Source organism: Cyrtonyx montezumae, unplaced genomic scaffold, assembly GCF_038088225.1.
Source record: "Cyrtonyx montezumae isolate F1298 unplaced genomic scaffold, pur_monq_1.0 scaffold_6, whole genome shotgun sequence".
Classification (NCBI taxonomy): Eukaryota; Metazoa; Chordata; class Aves; order Galliformes; family Odontophoridae; genus Cyrtonyx; species Cyrtonyx montezumae.
The window spans coordinates 1,594,612-1,614,165 of NW_027072067.1; the positions used below are offsets into that span (position 1 = coordinate 1,594,612).

General features: G+C 59.5%; 5 protein-coding genes across 7 annotated transcripts in view; 1 reads left to right on the forward strand and 4 right to left on the reverse strand.

The window, feature by feature from the left end:
* Positions 1-609: 609 nt before the first annotated feature.
* ZMYND10 (zinc finger MYND-type containing 10) lies at positions 610-9,005 on the reverse strand. Its single transcript, XM_065749225.1, has 12 exons — positions 8,889-9,005; positions 8,227-8,335; positions 7,112-7,228; positions 5,987-6,040; positions 5,762-5,902; positions 3,789-3,877; positions 3,417-3,517; positions 2,378-2,550; positions 2,075-2,200; positions 1,114-1,235; positions 882-1,007; positions 610-754 (listed from the first exon to the last, which is right to left on the reverse strand). Exons 1-12 carry the CDS (start codon positions 8,978-8,980, stop codon positions 670-672), a joined length of 1,335 nt encoding a protein of 444 aa, XP_065605297.1. The 5' UTR covers positions 8,981-9,005; the 3' UTR covers positions 610-669.
* Positions 7,793-11,854, reverse strand: NPRL2 (NPR2 like, GATOR1 complex subunit). Its single transcript, XM_065749226.1, has 12 exons — positions 11,781-11,854; positions 11,465-11,556; positions 11,221-11,389; positions 10,759-10,867; positions 10,409-10,545; positions 10,126-10,223; positions 10,011-10,047; positions 9,819-9,912; positions 9,629-9,746; positions 9,395-9,537; positions 9,174-9,260; positions 7,793-8,335 (listed from the first exon to the last, which is right to left on the reverse strand). Exons 1-11 carry the CDS (start codon positions 11,850-11,852, stop codon positions 9,193-9,195), a joined length of 1,137 nt encoding a protein of 378 aa, XP_065605298.1. The 5' UTR covers positions 11,853-11,854; the 3' UTR covers positions 7,793-8,335; positions 9,174-9,192.
* A 219-nt stretch (positions 11,855-12,073) lies between these two features.
* On the forward strand, positions 12,074-13,461 carry LOC136057247 (transmembrane reductase CYB561D2). The gene is made up of 3 exons (XM_065749922.1): positions 12,074-12,221; positions 12,288-12,325; positions 12,396-13,461. Exons 1-3 carry the CDS (start codon positions 12,095-12,097, stop codon positions 12,897-12,899), a joined length of 669 nt encoding a protein of 222 aa, XP_065605994.1. The 5' UTR covers positions 12,074-12,094; the 3' UTR covers positions 12,900-13,461.
* A 1,000-nt stretch (positions 13,462-14,461) lies between these two features.
* On the reverse strand, positions 14,462-16,572 carry TMEM115 (transmembrane protein 115). The gene is made up of 2 exons (XM_065749923.1): positions 15,512-16,572; positions 14,462-14,854 (listed from the first exon to the last, which is right to left on the reverse strand). The coding sequence occupies exons 1-2, from the start codon at positions 16,363-16,365 to the stop codon at positions 14,656-14,658; spliced, it is 1,053 nt and encodes a 350-aa protein (XP_065605995.1). The 5' UTR covers positions 16,366-16,572; the 3' UTR covers positions 14,462-14,655.
* A 1,401-nt stretch (positions 16,573-17,973) lies between these two features.
* The window catches only part of CACNA2D2 (calcium voltage-gated channel auxiliary subunit alpha2delta 2), a 125,267-nt gene continuing 123,686 nt past the window's right edge, over positions 17,974-19,554 (reverse strand). For all 3 annotated transcript variants that reach the window (XM_065749516.1, XM_065749514.1, XM_065749515.1), the window contains exon 38: positions 17,974-19,367. In XM_065749516.1, the coding sequence (XP_065605588.1) occupies positions 19,239-19,367 (129 nt within the window). In that variant the 3' untranslated portion in view covers positions 17,974-19,238. The remainder of the gene's footprint in view (positions 19,368-19,554) is intronic.

A 19,554-nucleotide genomic window follows, 5' to 3' on the forward strand; every position in this document is an offset into this window, starting at 1 on the left:
CCAAGAAAAGCACACCCAGGCCATTCCTTTTCCCCCTACAGAAGCACTCACGGCCCCAAACTGCTGGAGCTCACGGGGCGTCTGGACACCACTCACAGACACTGAAGTTGCAGTGTGGGGCCGAGCGCTGGACTTGGTGAGCCCAGCAGGTCCCCTCCAGCTCAGGGTGTTCTAGGAGTCCAGTCTGCAATCTGCTCTGGGTGCTGCAGGCAGCAGCTGACAAACCCTGAGGAACACGCCTGCTCACTCAGCTCCACACTAACCACATCCTCTGCCTCCCCGCTGTTGCTCTGAGAGCAGGAGGCGATGCTGAGCCCTTCTCATCCTGCTCCTTTCAGGGAGCTTGCTGTGACAGTGAACCCACGCCTCAGGGACAGTGGGCTTGGCCATTGGATTACTGCTTCCAACCTCTGGTTGCTCTTTTTCAAGTTCTCCAGGCTTCCTGTTGTCGTGTGGGGTAAAAAGCAACACACACAAACCTCTCCCTGGGTGCGAGGGAGGGGAGGAAGTGGTTTATTGTCTTCAAAGAGGAGACAAGAAGGGGAGCCGAGCCCCTGCGGGGTGCAGAAGGAAGGGGGTGTTGTGGGGAGGGGGAGGCTGAATGCCACGAGGAGCTCCTCTCCAAGGAGAACCAGGCCTTGCCGTGCTGCGGGTCAGACCCTGCCCTGCTCACTGTGTGCCTGAAGGGCCCCGTGCCTGGGCCAGCAGGTTGCAGGCAGCGCGGTGCTTCTGCCAGTGCTGGACTTGGCATGCCCTGGGGGGGGGGGAAGATGCACATCAGGGCTGTGCCCGCTATGCAGAGCCCAGGGGATGTCCCTGGGAGCAGCCACCAGCTGCTGTAAGGCTCAGAGAAGGGGCAGTGGGAGCTGCGGGTCCCTCACCGTGTGCAGTACCACTCGTTCCTGCAGCGAGAGCACCGCTTGGCTGCCTCCGCACCGCACAGCCGGCAGCGGGGCTTCTCAGGGGCGAGGGCTTCCAGCATGTCCAGGCTGTACACCTGTGCCCACCTGCAGAGGGACAGGAGGGGGGGGGGGGGAGGGGCATCAAGCTGCTGCAGCCCCAGCCCCCACTCCCTGGGACCCTGGTGACAATGGGCGTGGAGCAGGGCCTCACCTGTGCGCCTGGAACTTCAACTCTTCCTCAGTGTGGCTGAAGGCGTGCTGCGCCTGGTGCTTGGCAATGGCCTCCCACTTGCCTGCATTCTTCTTGAGGATGTGGTCCCAGATGATGGGCACCTGGTGGGGGAAGCAGAGCAGGAGGTGGCAGCCAGAGCAGGAGGGGACAGGAGGGCAACTAGCCCGGGGCACAGGGAGCAGAGGCAGTGCAGGACATGCTTTTGGGTACACAGGGAACAGAGCCATTTGTTGGACAAGGCTGCAAACGGGCAAAACCCAGCTCCCAGGCAGAGCCCACCACCCCAGTGCTGCGTCAGCCAAGGCTGCGGCAGCAGCACCAACCCGGTGCTCTGGAGCCATCTGTCTGAGCAGATTTTTCCACCCGTCACTTCCCCAAACACCAACACCAAGGGAAGGGCTGGTTGCTGCAAAAGGGAAAGTGCCAGCCCAGAGCAGCGCATGGAGGGGAGGATGCTGCTTCAAACAGCACTGATGGCCCTGGCCGAGCAAAAACAGCCAGGCCTGGAAGGGGAGGAGGCTGCTCTGAGAGAAGTCGAATGGAAAAATAACTTCTCTGTGTTTGGCTCTGTGACAAGGAGTGAGTTCACTGCTTGCTGGGTAAAGAGCGGAGCCTTTGCGAGTGCCTCCAGCTGGCTCCCCCTGCCTCTCCTTGGCACAGGCAGGAGCCACACAAGCCCAAAGGCAGTGCTGGCAAAGAAGGGCAGCAGCCTGGATGAGGTCCTCAGTGCGCCCACTGCGTGCCCCTGCCCCACTGACATGCCAGTATTTGAGCTTCTGCACACGGTTTCCAATAGTGAGGAGGTCACAGTGAAGTGGGTGCTTGGCTGCCCTTCTGGGGCACCACCAGAGCAGGGCTTGGCTAAAGGAAAAAGGGCTAGGGAGTGACCAGGCTTAAAAGAGAGCAGCAGATGAAAGAGATGAAAGAAGTCACCACATGCCTGCTCCAGCACAAGATCCTTTTTTGGGGGAGCTGGCTCTGTCACTGCCAGGTGGCTCAGAAATCTCTGCATCTCCATCAGGTTGGGCAGCTGGTCCAGGAGGACTTCTGTCAGGAATGCACGGAGCTGCAGCCACACAGGGGAAGGGCAAAGAGAGAGAGGTCAAAGGGAGCCAGAGCCAGGTTAAGAGGCTCGAGGGCTCTGCACGTGCACCTGGTAGGCAGCACAGCACGAGCAGGGACCTCGGGGCACCGGCGGAGCAATTCATGGGAGTCCCAAGCAGTGTACTGCTGCTCTCCCTACCTTAAGGAGCTGGCTCTTGTTGAAGCCATCAAAGTGGTACTTCTGTAGGCATTTGGGGCTGAGCAGAAGGTTGAGGAGAGCAAGCCACACCTGCCCATCAAGTTTAGTCATCTTCATCTGGTCTTCAGGGGGCACCACGTGCCATGCGCCATTCTCAAACTTCTTCAACTTGCCTGAGGGACAAAAGAACACAGGGATCCAGGGAGAGACAGAGGTGCCCCAGGAAACAGGGCTCAGAGATGAGGATGCTGCTCTACATCCACCTCCTCACCCTGACTCAGGCAAGCCTCTCTGTTTCTGCCTGCTTCATATCATAGCAGCCTTCTTAGTGCAGAGACAATACTTCAGAGGGCATGAAAAGCATTAAGAATATATCTTAACGTGATATGGCTGTGGCAGGAACTGAAAGATCCCTGCAATGTCACCTTTTGTACTTGGCTGAGACTGAAGAACACTGGTAGATGGTGGGGAAACCCATGCCACTGCATCAGAGCTGCTGCAGAGACACGTTTTGGGATGGCAGCACAGCCAGCACCCAGCCTTCCTGAGGTACTTCTGCCAGTGAGAGCCAGAAGTAGTACAGCTATAACAGAAGTGACAGAACAAGCTACTGTGCTGCTCTAGGGGGTGGAGGAGGATGTAACCCTGCATCGGCACATCCTGGAAATGCCTTTCCACTCTGGTTTCTTTCCAGTCCCTCCCTCGGGGACCTTGGATCAAAGCTCCCTCTGACACTCTGAGCATGCATGCAGGGAGAAGGGATGCATTTTCTGGCCGGAGGAAGGAAGGTTCCCATATCCAGCTGGGCTCCTCAGCACGTGTGGAGACACGTGCTTCCCAGCATCTCTTCCTCCCTTACCCATACTGTGAACCTCTGTTGTGATGCTTTCCCCTCACAGGGCTGCAGTGAACTGTGCTGTTTCCCACTGCACTGCTGCTCAGAGGGATGCAAGGAGGAAGGGGGGGGGATGCACCTGGCTGCAGAAGAGCAGTCAGTAGGTACAGGGCCCAGCAAGGCAGCACAGGACATGACCCACACCTGCTTCGCGGCGGCTCCACGGGCAGTGCTCCACCAGCTCGACGAGGAGGCAGGGCAGGTTGTGGGTGCTCAGCATCCGTGTCAAAGCACTCAGGGGCAAACTGGAAATTTGACAGAAAGGGTGCTCTCAAGAAAATGCCAAACGGATACAAACCCTCCCCTGAGGCAACTGGGAGAGACAGGAGAACAATGACGAGTCAGAGCAGCTCCATTTCCCACTGAGTGCCACAGAGTTGGGTGGAGTGCTGCTGTGCTTGCCTCCCCAGGACAGTACCACTGCTGCTGCAGCCAGGCACAGTGCTGGGCTGAAAATCCACAGGAACCTCAAATGGAGTGCTCAGGGCACATTCTGTGCCATGCCTGGGCACCTACCTGTCCACGTGGTCAGTGATGAACCGCAGCACAGACAGTGCTTTCAGGGAAATCTCAAACTCCATAATCTCCGCCTGCTTCTGCATCTCCTGTGGAGGGGGGGCAAGCAGAGTTGGGATTTGAGGCCCTGTTTTCCATGAGCAATGAAGAGGCAGCTCGTTGGCTGCACATCAGCAACCACGGAGTGGGGAAGAAACCAAAATCCTGCAAAAACAAACTCCGGTCCTCATCTGGACTGCAGCAGCACTGCCTGTTTGCCAGGGCAGGGACAGCAGTGCCTGCAGCCTGCTCTAGCTCGTTCCTCCTGCCCTCGTTCCTTACAGGCATCCTCTATGGCATTGCCTTGTGTCCCTGCAGACAGGTAAGGCTGCAGGGGAGGGGATCTGCATCACCAGGAGGAGGAGAAGAAACTTGGCCATGGCTCAGCAGCAGTCCTTGACCTGCCTCTCTGGCTCTGCCTCTCCCATCCAGCTTACAGCCAGCCAAAATCCCTCCTGGTGTTATGCCAGACAAAGCTATGCCACCTGGCCTGGAGGCAGCGTGTGCATGGCTTCCATCCCTCATGTGGCCAGCAGAGCAGCCCAAACACCTTCCGAGTCAGCCCCTTTTGAGGCTGCTGGGACACGGAGGCTGAGTAGTGCCTGACTGAGTAGTCCCAGACTGGAGTTCATAATTTCATAGCTTCGCATGCAGAGCTGACCTCAGCAGCTCCTGTCTTAAACCACCTGCATTCCTCTAAAGTACCCATGCAACAGTTTCCTTTTAAATTCCTGCAATGAGACTTCTCCCTGCTCTCCCCAGGCCAGCACCCCATGTGGGAGTGCTCGTGAGGCTGCACGAAGGAGCCCTGCTTCTCTATGGCTCCTGCTGGTAGCCAGACCTCATCTCTGCTGCTGTAACACAGGGACTGTCTGTGCTTCGGGCTGCTCCAGGGTCACCACAGCACACAGGCATGAAGGACATCAGGCTCCACAGCACAGGATGGGGCAGAAGCTGCTTTTTACTATGGGGTGATTGTATGTTAAGTCAGGAGGGGGGGCTGGGATAAACTGGGGGAAGCCAGGCTCCTTGGGCAGCCAGTGCTTTTTAGAGCAGTGCTAGCTAGAAAGGATTATTTTTTCCCCGAGTCATGTCAAAGCACACACTGAAAGCACCCTGCCCCAATCTGGGAAAACATTTCCTGGGAAAAAAAAATCCTACTGTGCTCAGGAACCCTTCATTTCCTTCCCTTTTCTAGAAGAGGAACATGTGTTTGGGCAGCAAGCCAAAGGATGGACACATAATGAGGCACTGCTGAGTATGCAGGCTATTGCTTTAACTCCATTTCTCCAGACAATCCTCATGACCTCCACAGTTCCAGGACAAAAATTTGGGTACTGAGAAGGAAAATGAGCTCCCACAGCAGAAACACGTGCATGGATACTGTGGTATACCTGAGTGGGAACAGTCTGTGCTCGCTGCAGACGAGCACCGAGAGGAGGTGTTGCTCAGAGGACTGAGGAAGTTGGCTGGAAATGCATTAAGGCAACTCCCACTTATATCGTACATAGATAGATGGAAGGATCACTGCTGCCCCTGCCCTGGCTACAGTGGCAGTCTGAGCTCAGGAGGTTTCACATGCTCCGTGGAGATGTAATCACACCGCCCAATCAAACAGCCCAGCCCCCTGCACTCATTCCTCAGCGTTATTATCAGCTGTCCAGGGTTCCCTCAGCTCAAAATCTGTCCTGTAGGCAGCCTCAAGCTGGCACTGCCATGAGATGGGGAGGAAGGCCAGCTGCAGGGGGGAGGGAGCAGCACGCAGCCTGCGTGAGCTAAGCACAGAGCGTTGCTAACATCAGGCTGCCACGAGAAGGTCAGGAGGTGCTGCTGCTGCAGCCAAGATGTTCCCCGTAAGAAAATCCCTCTGCACCTCCTCACGCTGCCCACTTCCTCCACCACATGTCCCTGGCAAGCCACAGCACTCTCCTCACCTGCATGGCCAACTCCTCGGGATGAAGCTCCTGCTGGGTCACTGCCTGTCCGCTGGCGCTTCGAGCTGCGAGCAGGGTCAGTTTTCGGTGGCAGTAATCAATTAAATCCAGAATGCTGTCCTCTGCTGACTCGCAGATCTCCTTTGTGACAACAAGAGGTTCAGAGGGTCAGTGTCCCAAAGCCTGATTGCCTTTAAGCTAAAGAAAACAGAACATGCTGCTCACCTTGTAAAAAAACACCGTCTCCAGGAGGTTGATGATGGAGGCTTCGTGATGCAGCTGAGAGGGGAAAACAGCAGAAGGCAGCAGGTGGGTGGTGGGAATGGAGCACAGGGCTCCTCCCCACAAAAGCTGCTGCTGCAGCATGGACAGCTTGTCCTCAGTCTGAGAACCTGCGAGGTTCACTGTGGCAGTGCTGCAGATGAACAGCTGTCAAGGGAAAACACCACCTTTCCCCAGCAAGACAATGCCCTGGACTGAAAAATGACTTAAACTCCTGAGCTTTGGGGTAGATTTATCTTAGCTCTAGGATAGCATCCCTCCAGAGAGAAACAAAGTTCTTGAATCACTCTCCTGACAGGAATGGCCCAAGGGACTGCTGCTCTCAGTAAGAAAAAAAACTATTTATTCTTTTTAACTTGAAGGCATTTAATCCATGATTAGAAACACTAGAGAGAAACAGTGCTCAGACGGGCAAATACTTGCAGGGCATTGCTGCCTGAGAGCCAGGATGGGAACTTCAGTGTTCCCTGAAAGGGCCTGGTGCCTCTCCAGGAAGGGTGTGTGAGATTAGGCAAATCCAGGACACTTCTTTGGTTTTCCAGGCATTGAGAAGCTGCACCTGGTTGATGAAAAGGCAAGGACAGAGCAGGGTCTGTCAAAATCCCCAAGGCTGTGTTAGACTTTAGCAGACAAAGTACAGTCCTGCAGGGAAGTTATCCAACAGGTACAGAACCTGTTGTCTACAGCTTCTCAGCCTGCCAAGAGGTAAAATCACAGCTCTGAGAACTTCAGTGTAAGTCTTAACTTTAAAGGCAGTGATGTCTGCCCAGTTTCCAGCCAGTGAACTAATTTAGTTTACTCCAGCTCTCCTGCAGCTTCAGGAAGTGAGTGATTCTCCCCTTCCTGGTCCTGCCACAGTGCACATCCAGCACATTTCAGAGCTGGTAGGGTGACCCCAGCACCCACATGTGTTTCTGAGGATGGCTGTGCATGGCAGAGGCCATCCTGTGGCAGAACACCAGCTGAGTGCTCTGCCACCAGCCCTTGCTGCCTGCCTGCCTGCTTTGGTAGCTCCCAGGGCTGGCCTATTGCATGCCCAGTTCCTGTCCCATTGCCCCCTCCACTTACCACCACATAGATGGGGAAGGTGCTGCTTGGGTGGAAATCCTCCAGCTGGCACAGCACGGGAAAGACCTTGTGCTTCCAGACCTCTGCTAAGATCAGCTCTCTGATGAGAACAGGAATCTGGACAGGAGCACAGCCTTTTAGACCAACATGAGGCAAGGGCCAGGCTGGTGCCCAGAACCCCATAGCTGTTTTGTTCCTGAGACAACAGACCAATTTGCTTTCTTATACCTCCGTTTTTTGAGCCTTCCCTTCACAGAAGATGCTGCGTGCCCAGCAAGTGAAGAGCAACACATCTCCGTTGCAGTGCACAAGCAGGAAAACCAAGCCAGCCCAGGTAAAGCTGCTGTTTCCCAGTGCAACTAACACATTTGGAGAAAGAACAGCTGTTTTATCACCTGCATTCAACTGCACAGATTTTGGAGTTGTCCTGAGGAGGAAGGCATCAGAAATCAACAGCTTTCTACTGAGTCTCTGGCCTCAGAGAGCAGAGGGCAGGGGGTGACACTGGGATTACCAAGGGGAAGACACTCAAGGACGAGGCAGAGCCAGGACCCCTAGACATCCCCGTACAGCCCAGGCCATGCTGGGGCTGAGCTCTCGCAGGTACAGTGCAGAGAGCTGCAACCAGAAGGGTCAGTGCAAACAGTGTCCAGGGAGGAACCAGAGACCAACAGGCAGGAATACCACAGTTTGGCTTTTAATGTTTTTTGAAAAGCAACAATAGTAAATCACCGGTCCAACATCTTTGCCAGCAGATTCTTTGCCACTGCCAGTTCATTACAAAAATCAGGCACGGCTGGAGGCTGAGAGTCTGACACAAGGCTCTCAGTCGCACCGACCCAACTACCTGCATTACACCCCATCCCTCCTGACTGCATAGTTCAAGGCTTTGTCACAAAGAAGAAAACCAGGGAGAAGTATCAGGACCACAGCGCTTGCAAGGGGGCAGATCACAGGCACCTGCACTGCTCAGGAGGGAGAAGCCCAGCTCCTGCAGCCTGGCCCGAGAGGAAGTGGGGTGCCCGCCAGCACATTTCCTCCCTGACCAGGGCCAAGCTGAGATGAGGCTGGGCAGCAGGGCCTGGGCCTGGCAGTCAGCTCCCCCCTGTGCTCACCTTGGCATGGCTGACAAGCAGCTCAGTGAGGAGCTGCTCCTGGCCGGCAGAGGCACTCAGGATGGCGTGCATGTTCAGCTTCTCCACACATTCATGCTGCCAAAGCCACCTGCAGGACAGCCAGGTCACCCTGAGTGAGGGCCCCCACTTCCCCCACAGTTCTATATAGACCCTCGGGCCACAAAATGTTCCCCCCGCTCCAACATGAAGGAAATCTCACATTTGCACCTCCAATCCACATGGCCCTCTGGGTCTGCCACAACATGACACCCACCTTGTACCCCATCCCAGGCCTTGTGAAGACCCCAAAACCCACCTTCCATTACGGGAGACACCCCAGCTTTACAGCTCCTCTTCCTCCACACCCTCTGGAGTCCCTCCCTGCCACCCGTCCGTACCCTCTGAGTCCCCTCATAGGGTGAGGCCCCTTCTAACACCCTCCCAGGCCCACTGGGGAAACCCAAACCCACACTCCCCTGTGAGGGAATGCTCAGATATGCCCCCCACCATCCTGGCGACCCTCTGCCCCTCCCCCCCCCGAGCCCGGGCCCTCTTTACCCCACATCCTCTGGGGAAGCCCCCTACCACCCCACAGGGTGGGGAAACCGATACCCCCGCACCCCCCTGCCTGCCCCCTTCCAGGCCGGGCCCTCTCCTCGCACCCCATCCCGCCGGCGTCCCGCAGTTCGGTGCCACGCAACGCCCGAACCAGCGCCTCGGCCTCGGCGGGCGACAGCGGCCCTACAGCAGCCATGGCGTCAGTGGCGTTGCTATGGCTACGGCGGCGTCGGTGGCGTTGCTATGGCTACGGCGGAGCCGCTGGTGGGAGGGGCCACCGGCGCGCGCTTAGCGGCGCGGAAGAGCCTCCAGCGCCCTCTGGCGGCACGGAGGAGTGCCAGCAAGCTGCGGCACGCATTAGGGCAGCCGGGGAGAAATGCAGAGCGCACCCCGGCCGGGCCGGCTCCGTCACTTCCAGCACACGATGATGTTGGGGTCGTTCTCCAGGCGCTCATCCAGCTCCTTGTAACTCATGCCTGGGGTGACAAGGGGGGTGCTCGTTGCTGGAGGCTGCGTGTTCCCCCATTTCCTCCCAACACCTCTGCCCCCATGTGCTGCTAACCCCAGGGTTTGGAAGCTTGCAGGGAGCAAGGCAGGGTGGCTCACCCACCCGTCTTGCAGCAAATCTCGTCGTAGCTATGGCATCCTGTGTAGAGCCGGGCCGGGAGGCTACGCTCATCCCGCGCCACCTTCACTGGGTACTTCTGCAGCCGTCGGATGAGCCCCTTCATCAGCCCGAACTGGATGAGCCTCCTGGGGGTGAGCGTGACACTGAGCCCTGAGGCAGCCCCCTGCTCCCCTGCCTCAGTGTCCCCCACCCACCCCCACCACCCAGGGCTCACACCTCTCGTCCACGCGCTGCAGCTGCAGTGTGTAGCGCGAGATGAGGTCCCGCACTGTGGTACCGGGGCTGAGGCCACAGTAGAGCTGGAAGACGTCACGGAGGCTGGCTCGCTTGTGCCCTGTGGGGATGCACTGTCAGCCCCACCGGGCAGGCTCCCAGGTGCTGGGACCTTAGTGAGGTTGCAGCGCACCTTGCTTGGTGACATAGGACAGGCACTCCTCCTGGAGGCACTTGTCATCTACTACGTCCTGGACCTTCGGTGTGGTGCAGTACACATTGGAGTACTGAGGAGCAAGTGACAAGCAGCTTGGCTTCACCATAGTTCTGAGGGTCGACTGGCATCCCCCAGTGTGGCCTCTCCATGGCACGGCCACCAGCTCACCTGGAGTATGGAGACGAGCGTGACGACCCCATAGTACCTGCAGGGCAAGGGGAAGGATGAGAAGAACAGAGGTCCCCCCGCCTTCAGCAGCCCCCAGCACCCTGTCTGCACTCACAGGAGGTTCTGCACGGCGATGCGCACCAAGTTCAGCTCCACGTCCGCTTCAGCAGAAATCTTCTGAACGTGCCGAAACCCATCGATGTATGGCAGGATCTGGGAGTGGGGGGCATGAGGGAACGGGGAGCAAAACAGTGAAATAACAAGCTGTCCATGGCAGCAGCCTGCTGCCTGTGGAACCCCACATGGGTCACCTGCAGCCCCGACACAAAGCGGGGAGCACTGAGCTATGCGTGAAGCTCTGGGGTAGCTCCCATCCCAAATACCCACTCTGCACAGACCTGCTGCGTGGTGAGGTCCCACTGAGAGTTGAAGAAGTCATCCTTGTTCTGGGTGAAGACAGGCACATCGTACTCCTGCACGACAGGGGGGTCCGGCCGCTGCTCGATCACTTTCAAGTGGATGGTGTTTGACTCATCTGGAGGGGAGATAAGCTTCGTTTCCCACAGACACCTCTGGAGCTTGCCAACAGTAGCCCCAGAACACCTCAAAGCCACATGAGGGAAGGAGTTTGCGACCAAAAATCCATCACTTTGAGCCACGCTGGCTCAGGCAGGCTCTGGCTGTGTGGACAAAGGGTCAGGGGGAGCAGCCCCCCAGCCCCATTCTGCCCTTGCTGCCCAGTACCTACCTATGGGCAGGGTGCACTTTCCTTTGGCGTTCAGCTCCTCCAGCAGGATGGTCATAATGGGGACCAGCTTCTGTTTACTCTCTTTATTAGAGATGAAACCGCTTTCCAGCTAAAGAAAGGAGAAAATTGAGCCAGCTCCTCCTGGAGGAACCACATGTTCCACGGGCCTATTTTAGCAGCACTCTGCTCGCCTCCAAGGCCACAAAAGGAAAGGCTTGCTGAACACTCAGGCGATATGAAAAAAACACGAAATGAAACAAGAAGAAAAAAGAATAGTTCAGCTCTCAGGGACATTCACAACCACCTAGTCCCTCTTCAGGGATGACCACAAGCTAAAGCACATTACTGAGGGCATTGTCTAAATGCCCCTTGAACACTGAGAGGCTGTGGGGCACCAACCACCCCTCTGTGAAGCCCATCCCAGTGTCTGAGCCCCAGTTCACACAGCCAGAGGCCGCACACCTCCAGCGTGGTGAGGTAGCCCGCCAGCTTCTTGACGATAGGCTCCAGCGCGCAGGCCTTGGCTCGCGCATCACACACAAAGCCGAGGTTGAAGAGCAGGGCATTGCGGCTGTACTTCTTGTGCTCGATGCACACGGGGCAGCCGATCAGCTTCTTCTCCATGGCGGTGCTGCGGGAGGAGAGGGGCCTGTGCCGGGTGCTGGGGCTGCGGGCGGGCGCACGCTCCCCACGCAGCGGCACTCACACGGTGATGAGCTTGTTCTGCAGCTCGGGCTTGGTGATCACATACACCTGCACGGTGTCAAACAGCTCCCGCGAGATGAAGTCCTCGGGCACCTGCGGACCGGCGGGCTACAGAACCGAGCGACCCATACACCATTTCCCCCCCCCCCCCCCCCCCCCCCCAGCACCACTACCCCTCTCCAGCGCTATTTAACCGTGGAACCCGAGCCCACCCAGCAGCAGTCACGCACTCACCGCCGACCTCCGCGCTCCGTTCCCAGCCCCCGCGGCCCCGCCCTGCCGGCAGCCCACCCTCAGCCCGCGGCCGCGCCCCGCACCTGGTAGGTGATCTTGGGCCCGAGCGTGGGGTGGAACTCGCTGAAGAACACGCACTCGATGCGACCCCCCATGGCGGCCCCGCTGCGGCGGCCAGCCGGCCGTACTGCGCATGCGCCCCGTCTTCGAACCTACACCCCCCCCCTTCCGGAGGCGGGCCCTTCCCATTCCGGGAGAGGGTCCTCGCTTTGATCGACATCCTAATCACCCACTCAGCGAGCGGAGAGAGAGGCTGGGGCGGGCACGGAGGGGCTGAGCGGCAGCCCCCTCGCCCAATCGCCGCGCACGCCTCGTCTTCCCGTCTCCCGGCGCCAGCATGGCGCTGACAGCCGAAGGCGAGTCGCGGCTGTTCCGTTCGCTGCGCGCTGCCGCCGGCGCGGCCGCTCACGCCGCGGCGCTGGGGCTGCCCGCCGGGGTGGCTGTGCTGGCGCGGCCCGGCTCCAGTGAGTGCGGGGCGGGCGGGCGGGCGAGCGACGCCGGGGCCGCGCTGACGGGCGCTTCTCTTGCAGGCCTGTTCTCCTGGCACCCGCTGCTGATGGCGCTGGCGGTGAGTCCCGGGCCTCGGGGCGGGGGCCGCGCCCCGGGGGCCTCCGCCGACCCCCTGGCTCCGCCCGCAGGTATCGCTGCTGATGACCGAGGCGCTGCTCGTGTTCTCGCCGGAGGCGTCTCCGCTGCGCGGGCTGTCCCGCAAGGCCAAGGCGCGGGCGCACTGGGCGCTGCAGGCGCTGGCAGTGCTGTGCGCGGCGCTGGGGCTGGGGCTGGTGGCCTACAACAAACACCTGCACGGCACCGGGCACCTGCGCACCTGGCACGGCCGCACTGGGCTGCTGACCGTGCTGTACTTTGCCGTGCAGAGCCTCGGCGGGCTGCTGCTGCTCTACCCCAAGCTGGCGGGCAGCTGGCCGCCAGGCAAGCTGCGGCTGTACCATGCCACGGCCGGGCTGGTGGGGTACCTGCTGGGCTGCGCCAGCCTGATGCTGGGCATGTGCTCGCTGTGGTTCACCGCTGCCGCCCGCGGTGCTGCCTGGTACCTGGCCATGCTGTGCCCCGTGCTCACCAGCCTGGTGGTGATGAACCAGGTGAGCAACGCCTACCTGTACCGCAAGCGGAGCCAGCACTGAGTGCACCGCCCCAGATGCTCTGCAGCTCCTTCATCTAGGACAGACCACGGTGGCTGTGGGGACGCATCACAGCTCCGGTGACACCGCTGATCCCCAGCACAGGGAGTGGGAGGGCTGGGGGCCCTTGCTCCGTCCCCCTTCCTTTCCATCTACGCACAAATCCCCGTGCCATGGGGCTAACAGCGGTGAGGTTGTGGCCTGCTGGGCACCAGGGGGTGTTTTGCAGCCTGCAGGGGACCGGTTCGTCCCTCTGAGTGCAGAGAATGGTACGACCACAGGAGAAACCTCAGCAGCTGCTTGCGTGGGTGCCCATCCTCATCAGAGTGGAGGGAACAGGCTTCCTGGAGCAGTGACCCTGGAAGGAACCACAGCTCCTCATCCCGCAGCAGCCACCTCTCCAGCCCCAGCGGAACAGGGCTTGATGGATCACACTGTGATGGCCTCAGGGCTGCCCCCCATCATGCTCTTGGCAGGGCCAGAGAGCTGGGAGCAGCCCCCGAGCTGGGAAACCCCTCTGTATCCAGAGCTTTTATTCAATAAAGATTCAGGCAGCTACAGTGCAGCACAGCCTCCTTACTGCCCTGGGGGCTTTTGGCCCCACAGAAGAGAAGGGGACACCATGGAGGCACAGAGGAACAGCTGAAAACAGCACTGACCAAAGGCAAGTGTTTGATACAGACCCTCAGCCCCCATGGGCCTGGGCAGCAGCACCCCAGCATTGAACAGCCCCAGGTTTGGAGAGAAACTTCCCCCTTCGGTCCCCACACCAACATGCAGTTCCAATTCCCCCCCCTCCGTGGTGCAGGAACATAACAAGTGCTCTTTCAAAGAACTGTTTATTGATACCGAAATGTCTGTGTTTTTCCTAGTTGACAAAACCTTCCCGTGTGGTCCTTTAAAAAAATAAATTCACAACACCACCATGGGCTGCGTCCCAAAACCCGGGGGGAGGAGCTCTGGGAGCAGCCTCTCCTTTGCAAGGACAGCACAGCCACACAAAGGGAGCAGAACAGGAGGGGGATCCAGTTTCTACCCACAGGAGAGAAACCTGGTGCCAGGGCAAGCAGCGAGTGCCCTGCTGTAAAAATTAATTCCAGCTTCTAGGATAATCTGACAAACGGATTAGTCGTGCAGCAGCCAAGGGCACTGGCTCCTCCTGGGGAGTCACTGCAGCAGGAGAGGAGAGAGGAGAGAACCAACAGAATGAAGCCATGGGAGTCAGGGCTGATGCCCATGCTGCGTGCTTGTGGCAGAGCCAGAAACAGGCGCTGGCCCTGTGTGGGAGCTCTGTCCTCCTGAAGGGTGGAGGGAGGGAGGGTGAAAACAGGCATGGGATTTGGAAAAGAGATCCATGAGTCTTCCCGTTCCCTAGATTAAGAACAAAGCTAACTCAAGAAAGGAGAAAATTAAGTTCTGAGTGCAGAGGAGAAGCGAGAGAGCGTGGTGCTGCTTGCTGACTTTGCTCCCAGGGCATCGTGAGGTTCCTTCGTGGCTGAGTGCAGAGGCCTCGGGGAATGCAGCTGGGCAGCATGGATTTGTTCCAGGTCTCCCCCTGATACAAAGCCCCCAGCACAGGCATCCACCTCCCCGTGAGAAGCCCCAGCCACACCGGCAGGCAGCAAGAAGCAGAGCCCTGAGGCTCTGAGGTAGCCCCTGCGCCTGGGTCAGCAGCATCCCCGCAGGCAGTGTTCCATGTGGGCATCTGCAGCTCTCCTGCAGAGCCAGGGTGGGAAGGATGGGGCAGTGCAGCTGCAGTTCACGGCTGGGACGGGGCATCCTCGAAGGTGATCAGGCTGCTCTCGTGGCCAGCTGTCTTCCCAGCCACACCGGTCTCAGGGAGCAGTGGGCCCTCGCTCTTCACCACCACCTCCTCCTCTTCGTCCTCCATGTTGGGCCAGGCTGTCTGGTCTTCCACGCGCTTCAGCCGCTCGTTCAGTGCCTTCAGGGCCAGCTGCCTGCAAGGTAAAGGTGGGTGAAGGTTGGTGTGAGGGGACTGAGATGCATTACCCTCTCCACCCCACTCCTCTTTCCTGACGTGCAGCTGGAAGCAGCCCTGCAGCTGCAGAGGGGGAATTGTGACCACAACAAGCATCCCTGCCATGCTCATGCTGCTCAAGCAGGAGCAGTGCTGAAGACAGTGAAGCCAAACAGAGCCAATTCTGCTCTGAGATGCAAAGTTCCCTTGAAATGTGGCACACTCAGCTGCCGTTGGCTCACATGGGGCCACTCCAGGAACTGCACAGGAATTGCAAGCCAGTGCCTTGCCCCATGATTGAAGCACAGCTTGCACATGCAGGAGGGCTTGGTTGTGGTGCTGATGTCTCTCTCACTGGTGACAGCACAGCCACAGGAACCATGTTTCCTGCTCCCTGATCCCTCCCTGGACCCCCACTCATCCCCAGTACTTTGGCTCTGCCTTAGAAAGAGAGGGTGGTGCCCTCCCCCCTCAGCAGCACTCCCACCACTTCATCAGTGAGTGGGCAATAGCCATGGACAAATGCCAGCTGGTGAACCCATGGAGAAGGCTTCCCTCAGCACCCTGAGCCTTCACCTCCCCAGATTAAGAGCACGGCCAGGCCTACATGCCCTGGGAAGAGCGGGGTGAGTGGTACCTTCTCCTCTCGGCGTCCTGCGGGTCCGTTCCCGGGAGGCTGATGGTGATGGAGGATGGGGCACCCACATCATAGCGCTTCACCGTCTTCCGGCAGAGCCGCACCTTCACCAGAAGTGTGTGCACCAGGTTGGCCACCAGCCCCACCGCTGGCTGCAGGATCTCAGGGAAGAACGTGGCAAAGGCGAAGTGGTCGGACATGTCTCCGCGGCCCCTACTGTGCCGCTGGTAGAAGCGGAGATAGACCCAGCTGGAGAGCAGCCCAAAGCTGTAGGAGGCCAGCGCAGTGCTCTCGATGACAGTGGCGAGCCGCAGCGTGGCCAGCAGCAGGAGCAGCAGCACGGGCACGGCCTTCATCCGCACCTGGGGCACCCTCAGCACAGTGCTGTCGCCCATGGTCTGCTTGAGGGCCACCAGCACGCCGGCCAGGAAGCCGAGCCCGCCGTGGATGTGCACGTCGAACAGGTAGGCCACGTGGAAGGTGGCAGCATAGGTGAGGAAGTAGGCAGCGGCCCCCAGCAGCCCCACGGACGCGTTGACCACGGCAAAGAAGACGAGCAGCTCCAGGGCCCCCCAGCGCGGCTCCAGCAGCCGCCCGGCCGCCACCACCGTGCCCAGGCTGAGCACCACGCCGGCCGCCCGCCGCTCCACCAGCCCGTGCGTCAGCAGCGTCCACAGCCAGCAGCGGGGCAGGAACAGGAAGCCGGGCGTCACCGCCAGCCCGTAGGCCGTGTCCAGCGCGAAGGACAGCGCGTAGAGCAGCAGCACGGCTCCGCTCACCGCCTTCACCACCACGCTGGTGCCGCCCAGCGCCGCCACGCAGTGCTGCCGGGCCACCGGCAGGTACCGCCGCATCTTCGGGCCCGTCCGGCCGCGGGGCGGAGGCCCACGGGGCCCCCTCGGCCCCGGCCCCGAGCTCCGGGCCTAGCCCCGGAGGGGCGGGGCCGGGCCCCCCCTCGCGACTCCCCCGCCGGACCCTGCCCCCGCCCGCGCTGCCCAGGCCCCGACCGGGCACCGCACGTCCCCTCCGAGGCCACGCCGCTAGGCCAGGCCGGGCGCGGACCAACAGCACAGCGCGCATGCGCGGCCTGCGCACGAGCGGCGTAAACTGAGCCGAGGGGGCGTGGTTTGGCGGGAGGGGCGGGGACTGGGGGTAGTGGGCGTGGCCAGAGCTGGTGGGCGGGGACTGGGGGCGCGTCGGGCCGGGTGGGTCCGCCCCGCGCGGCAGCCGAGGCGCCCGGGGTGAGCGGGGACACGTGGGCAGCGGAGAGGTGGGCACGTGGATGCCGACGTGGGAGACACGGACGTGAAGGGTGCTGACGTGGCGGGGACGTGGAAGTGGGACGCACGGACGCTGGGGGCGTGGATACGGGGGGTGTGGATGGAGGAGACGCAGGCATAGTCATGGGGGGGACGCGGACGTCGGGATGCGGACGGGGAGAGGGCGTGGGCACTGAGGGCACGGGGAACGGGGGTTGGGGGATGTGAGGTTGGTAGTGCATGGGGACAGATCTGGAGGGAGCCGCAGAGGACATGGGTGTGAGGGCACAGTGAGAGCCAGGGACGTGGACACTCGGTGGGCACGGGTGGGAGGCACACGGGGGATGCAGACACAGGGGGATTATGGGGGCACAGGGCACTCGGGGATGAGGGGACGTATGCGCCAGGGGGCACAGGGGATGAAGGGGCACGGGGACGGGGTCAGCCTGGGGCTGGGGACATGGGTTGCATGAGCCCACTTGTGTTTTGCCCGTGCACAGCCCGGCCGGGGGGAACAAGCCAACGTCCTTCCCTCCCCCCCGTCTGCCCCCTGCAAATGATGCGGCCACCACCTGTGAAGTGAAAATATGAACATTATTTAATAACTGAGTCTCTGTAATAAACCATTTGAAAATATTTTACAAGGAGTCACACGCACAATATCTTACAAATTGTCGTTTTGTTGGTTTTTGAAGTTTTCCAACTCTTCTGTACAAAAAGAAACAAAGAAACAAAAAAAAAAGATCAAATTAAAAATAAATTAAATTAAACCAATTAAAAACCCAAAGCCTTTGAATGAGCAGAGAAAAGCTTTCGGGGTGGGGAAGGGGCAGACACGGCGCTGGCGGGGCAGGGGCCGGGGCCGCGCCACCCCTTCGTCTGTCAGTTTTAACTTAAAATAGACTATATATGTATATATTTATAGTTCTTTATAGTGGCGGTTTCTCGCGGAGCACCTAACTAGACTACAGCAGTACACACACTCCTGGTAACACAGAGCCATCTGTTCAAACACGGTTCCCAGAGACAGTAACCAAACACACACTGACTGAGAAAGCTACAAGCAGAATGACCATTAATTAACCCCAGCGCTTATCAGTGCCTCCCCAGCCCACCCCCCTCCCCCTCCCGGCCGGCCCTGTGCCCACTCCTGTGCCCACAAACGCTGGTGGGGCCGGGGCTGGGGGCGGCCAGCGAGGAGCTTGGCACCGCCCTACTGGGGACGCAGGGCTGGGGACGGGCAGCACATCCCGTCTGGGGACACATGCTGTGTCCCGTCTGGGGACGGGCAGCACGTCCTGTCTGGGGACATATGGCACATCCCATCTGGGGACAAGTGGCATGTCCCCTCTGGGGACACACTGCGCATCCTGTTCGGGGTCACAGTGCATCCCATCTGAGGACACATGGCATTTCCCAATTGGGGACACTCACTGCTTCCCACTGGGGGACACATGGCGCATCCCATTTAGGGACACACAGCATGTCCCATTTGGAGACATTCGGTGCATCCCATCTGGGGACACAAAACATGTCCCCTTTGGGGACACACAGTGCATTCCATCTGAGGACACGTGGCATTTCCCATTAGGGGATGCTCAGTGCTTCCCATCTGGGGACACACAGCATGTCCCTTTTGGGACACATAGTGTGACCCTTTTGGGGGGCACATGGCATGTCCCCTTTGGGGACACACGCCCCGTCCTGTCCCGCTGGCTGGTGCATGGTTTCTTTTGCAGGGCGGGATGGAGGGGCCAAGCAGAGCTGGGGCAGGCGGATGGGAAAGGTTTCACAGTGATCTGCAGAACGGAAAAGAAAAAAAAAATACAATTTTTGTTGTTTTTTTTTCTTTTTTTTTTTTTTTTTTTCTTTTTTCTCCTTTTCACCCCCATATCTGTGCCCAAGGATGAATGAGGACGGATGAGCTGAGAGTGGGGACCGAGGGCTCGGTCCCGTCCCAGTGAAGGCGAAGCCTGGCTCCCTGCGCCGAGCCCCGCGCCGCAGGGACACTGCCACCGCTGTCCTCCTGCAGCTGGGGGCTGGGATCCCGTGACCGTGACCGTACTGAGCAGGACAGGCACGACAACTCCTCTTCCCTTTTTCTGTGTAATTTTTTCCCCTTTTATCCCATGTGTCTTTGTCACTGACAACGCGCACCGTCGTTCTTCAGGCTGAACTAGATGTAGAAAGATCTGGTTTAAAATCTTGAGGCTAAAAAAATAGGTGAGGGGGGGGCTGCAGTGGTGGGGGGCAGCCAGCGGAGGCTTTCGGAGTCCAAGAGGCCGGGGGGGGCCGGACGCCATCCCGGTTGGGGGGCCCCTGCCTGCACCTCAGCTCTTCTTTGGATGCGGCCATGGGGAGCGTGGCCCCAAGGCTGGGGGGTCGTGGGAGGGTCGCTCCCATCCCACCGGGCCTTGGAAAGGGGATGGAGATGGAGGCCGAAACAACAGGAGGGTGACGGGTGCGGGTTAAAGGCAGGCGGCCGGGGGCAGCGGGTGCCGGCTGGTGCTGGCGTAGAGGAGCAGCAGCTGCAGGGAGAGCAGGACCCCGAGGGAAGGGGTGAAGGACGCCCCTCGGCCGCAGTCTGAGGTATCTTCCTGGGGAGGCAAAGGGAGAGCAGACATGGGGCACTCGCATTGCAGGGATACCTGGTGTGACCCATCTCTGGGGATCCCTGCAGTGATGCTTTCCTGGGCCCCCATAGTGACACCCCCTCCGTCAGGCACCCTATGGCTCCAGACTCCCCCAGGGGGACATCTCATGGCTCCGACCTCCTCCCAGAGC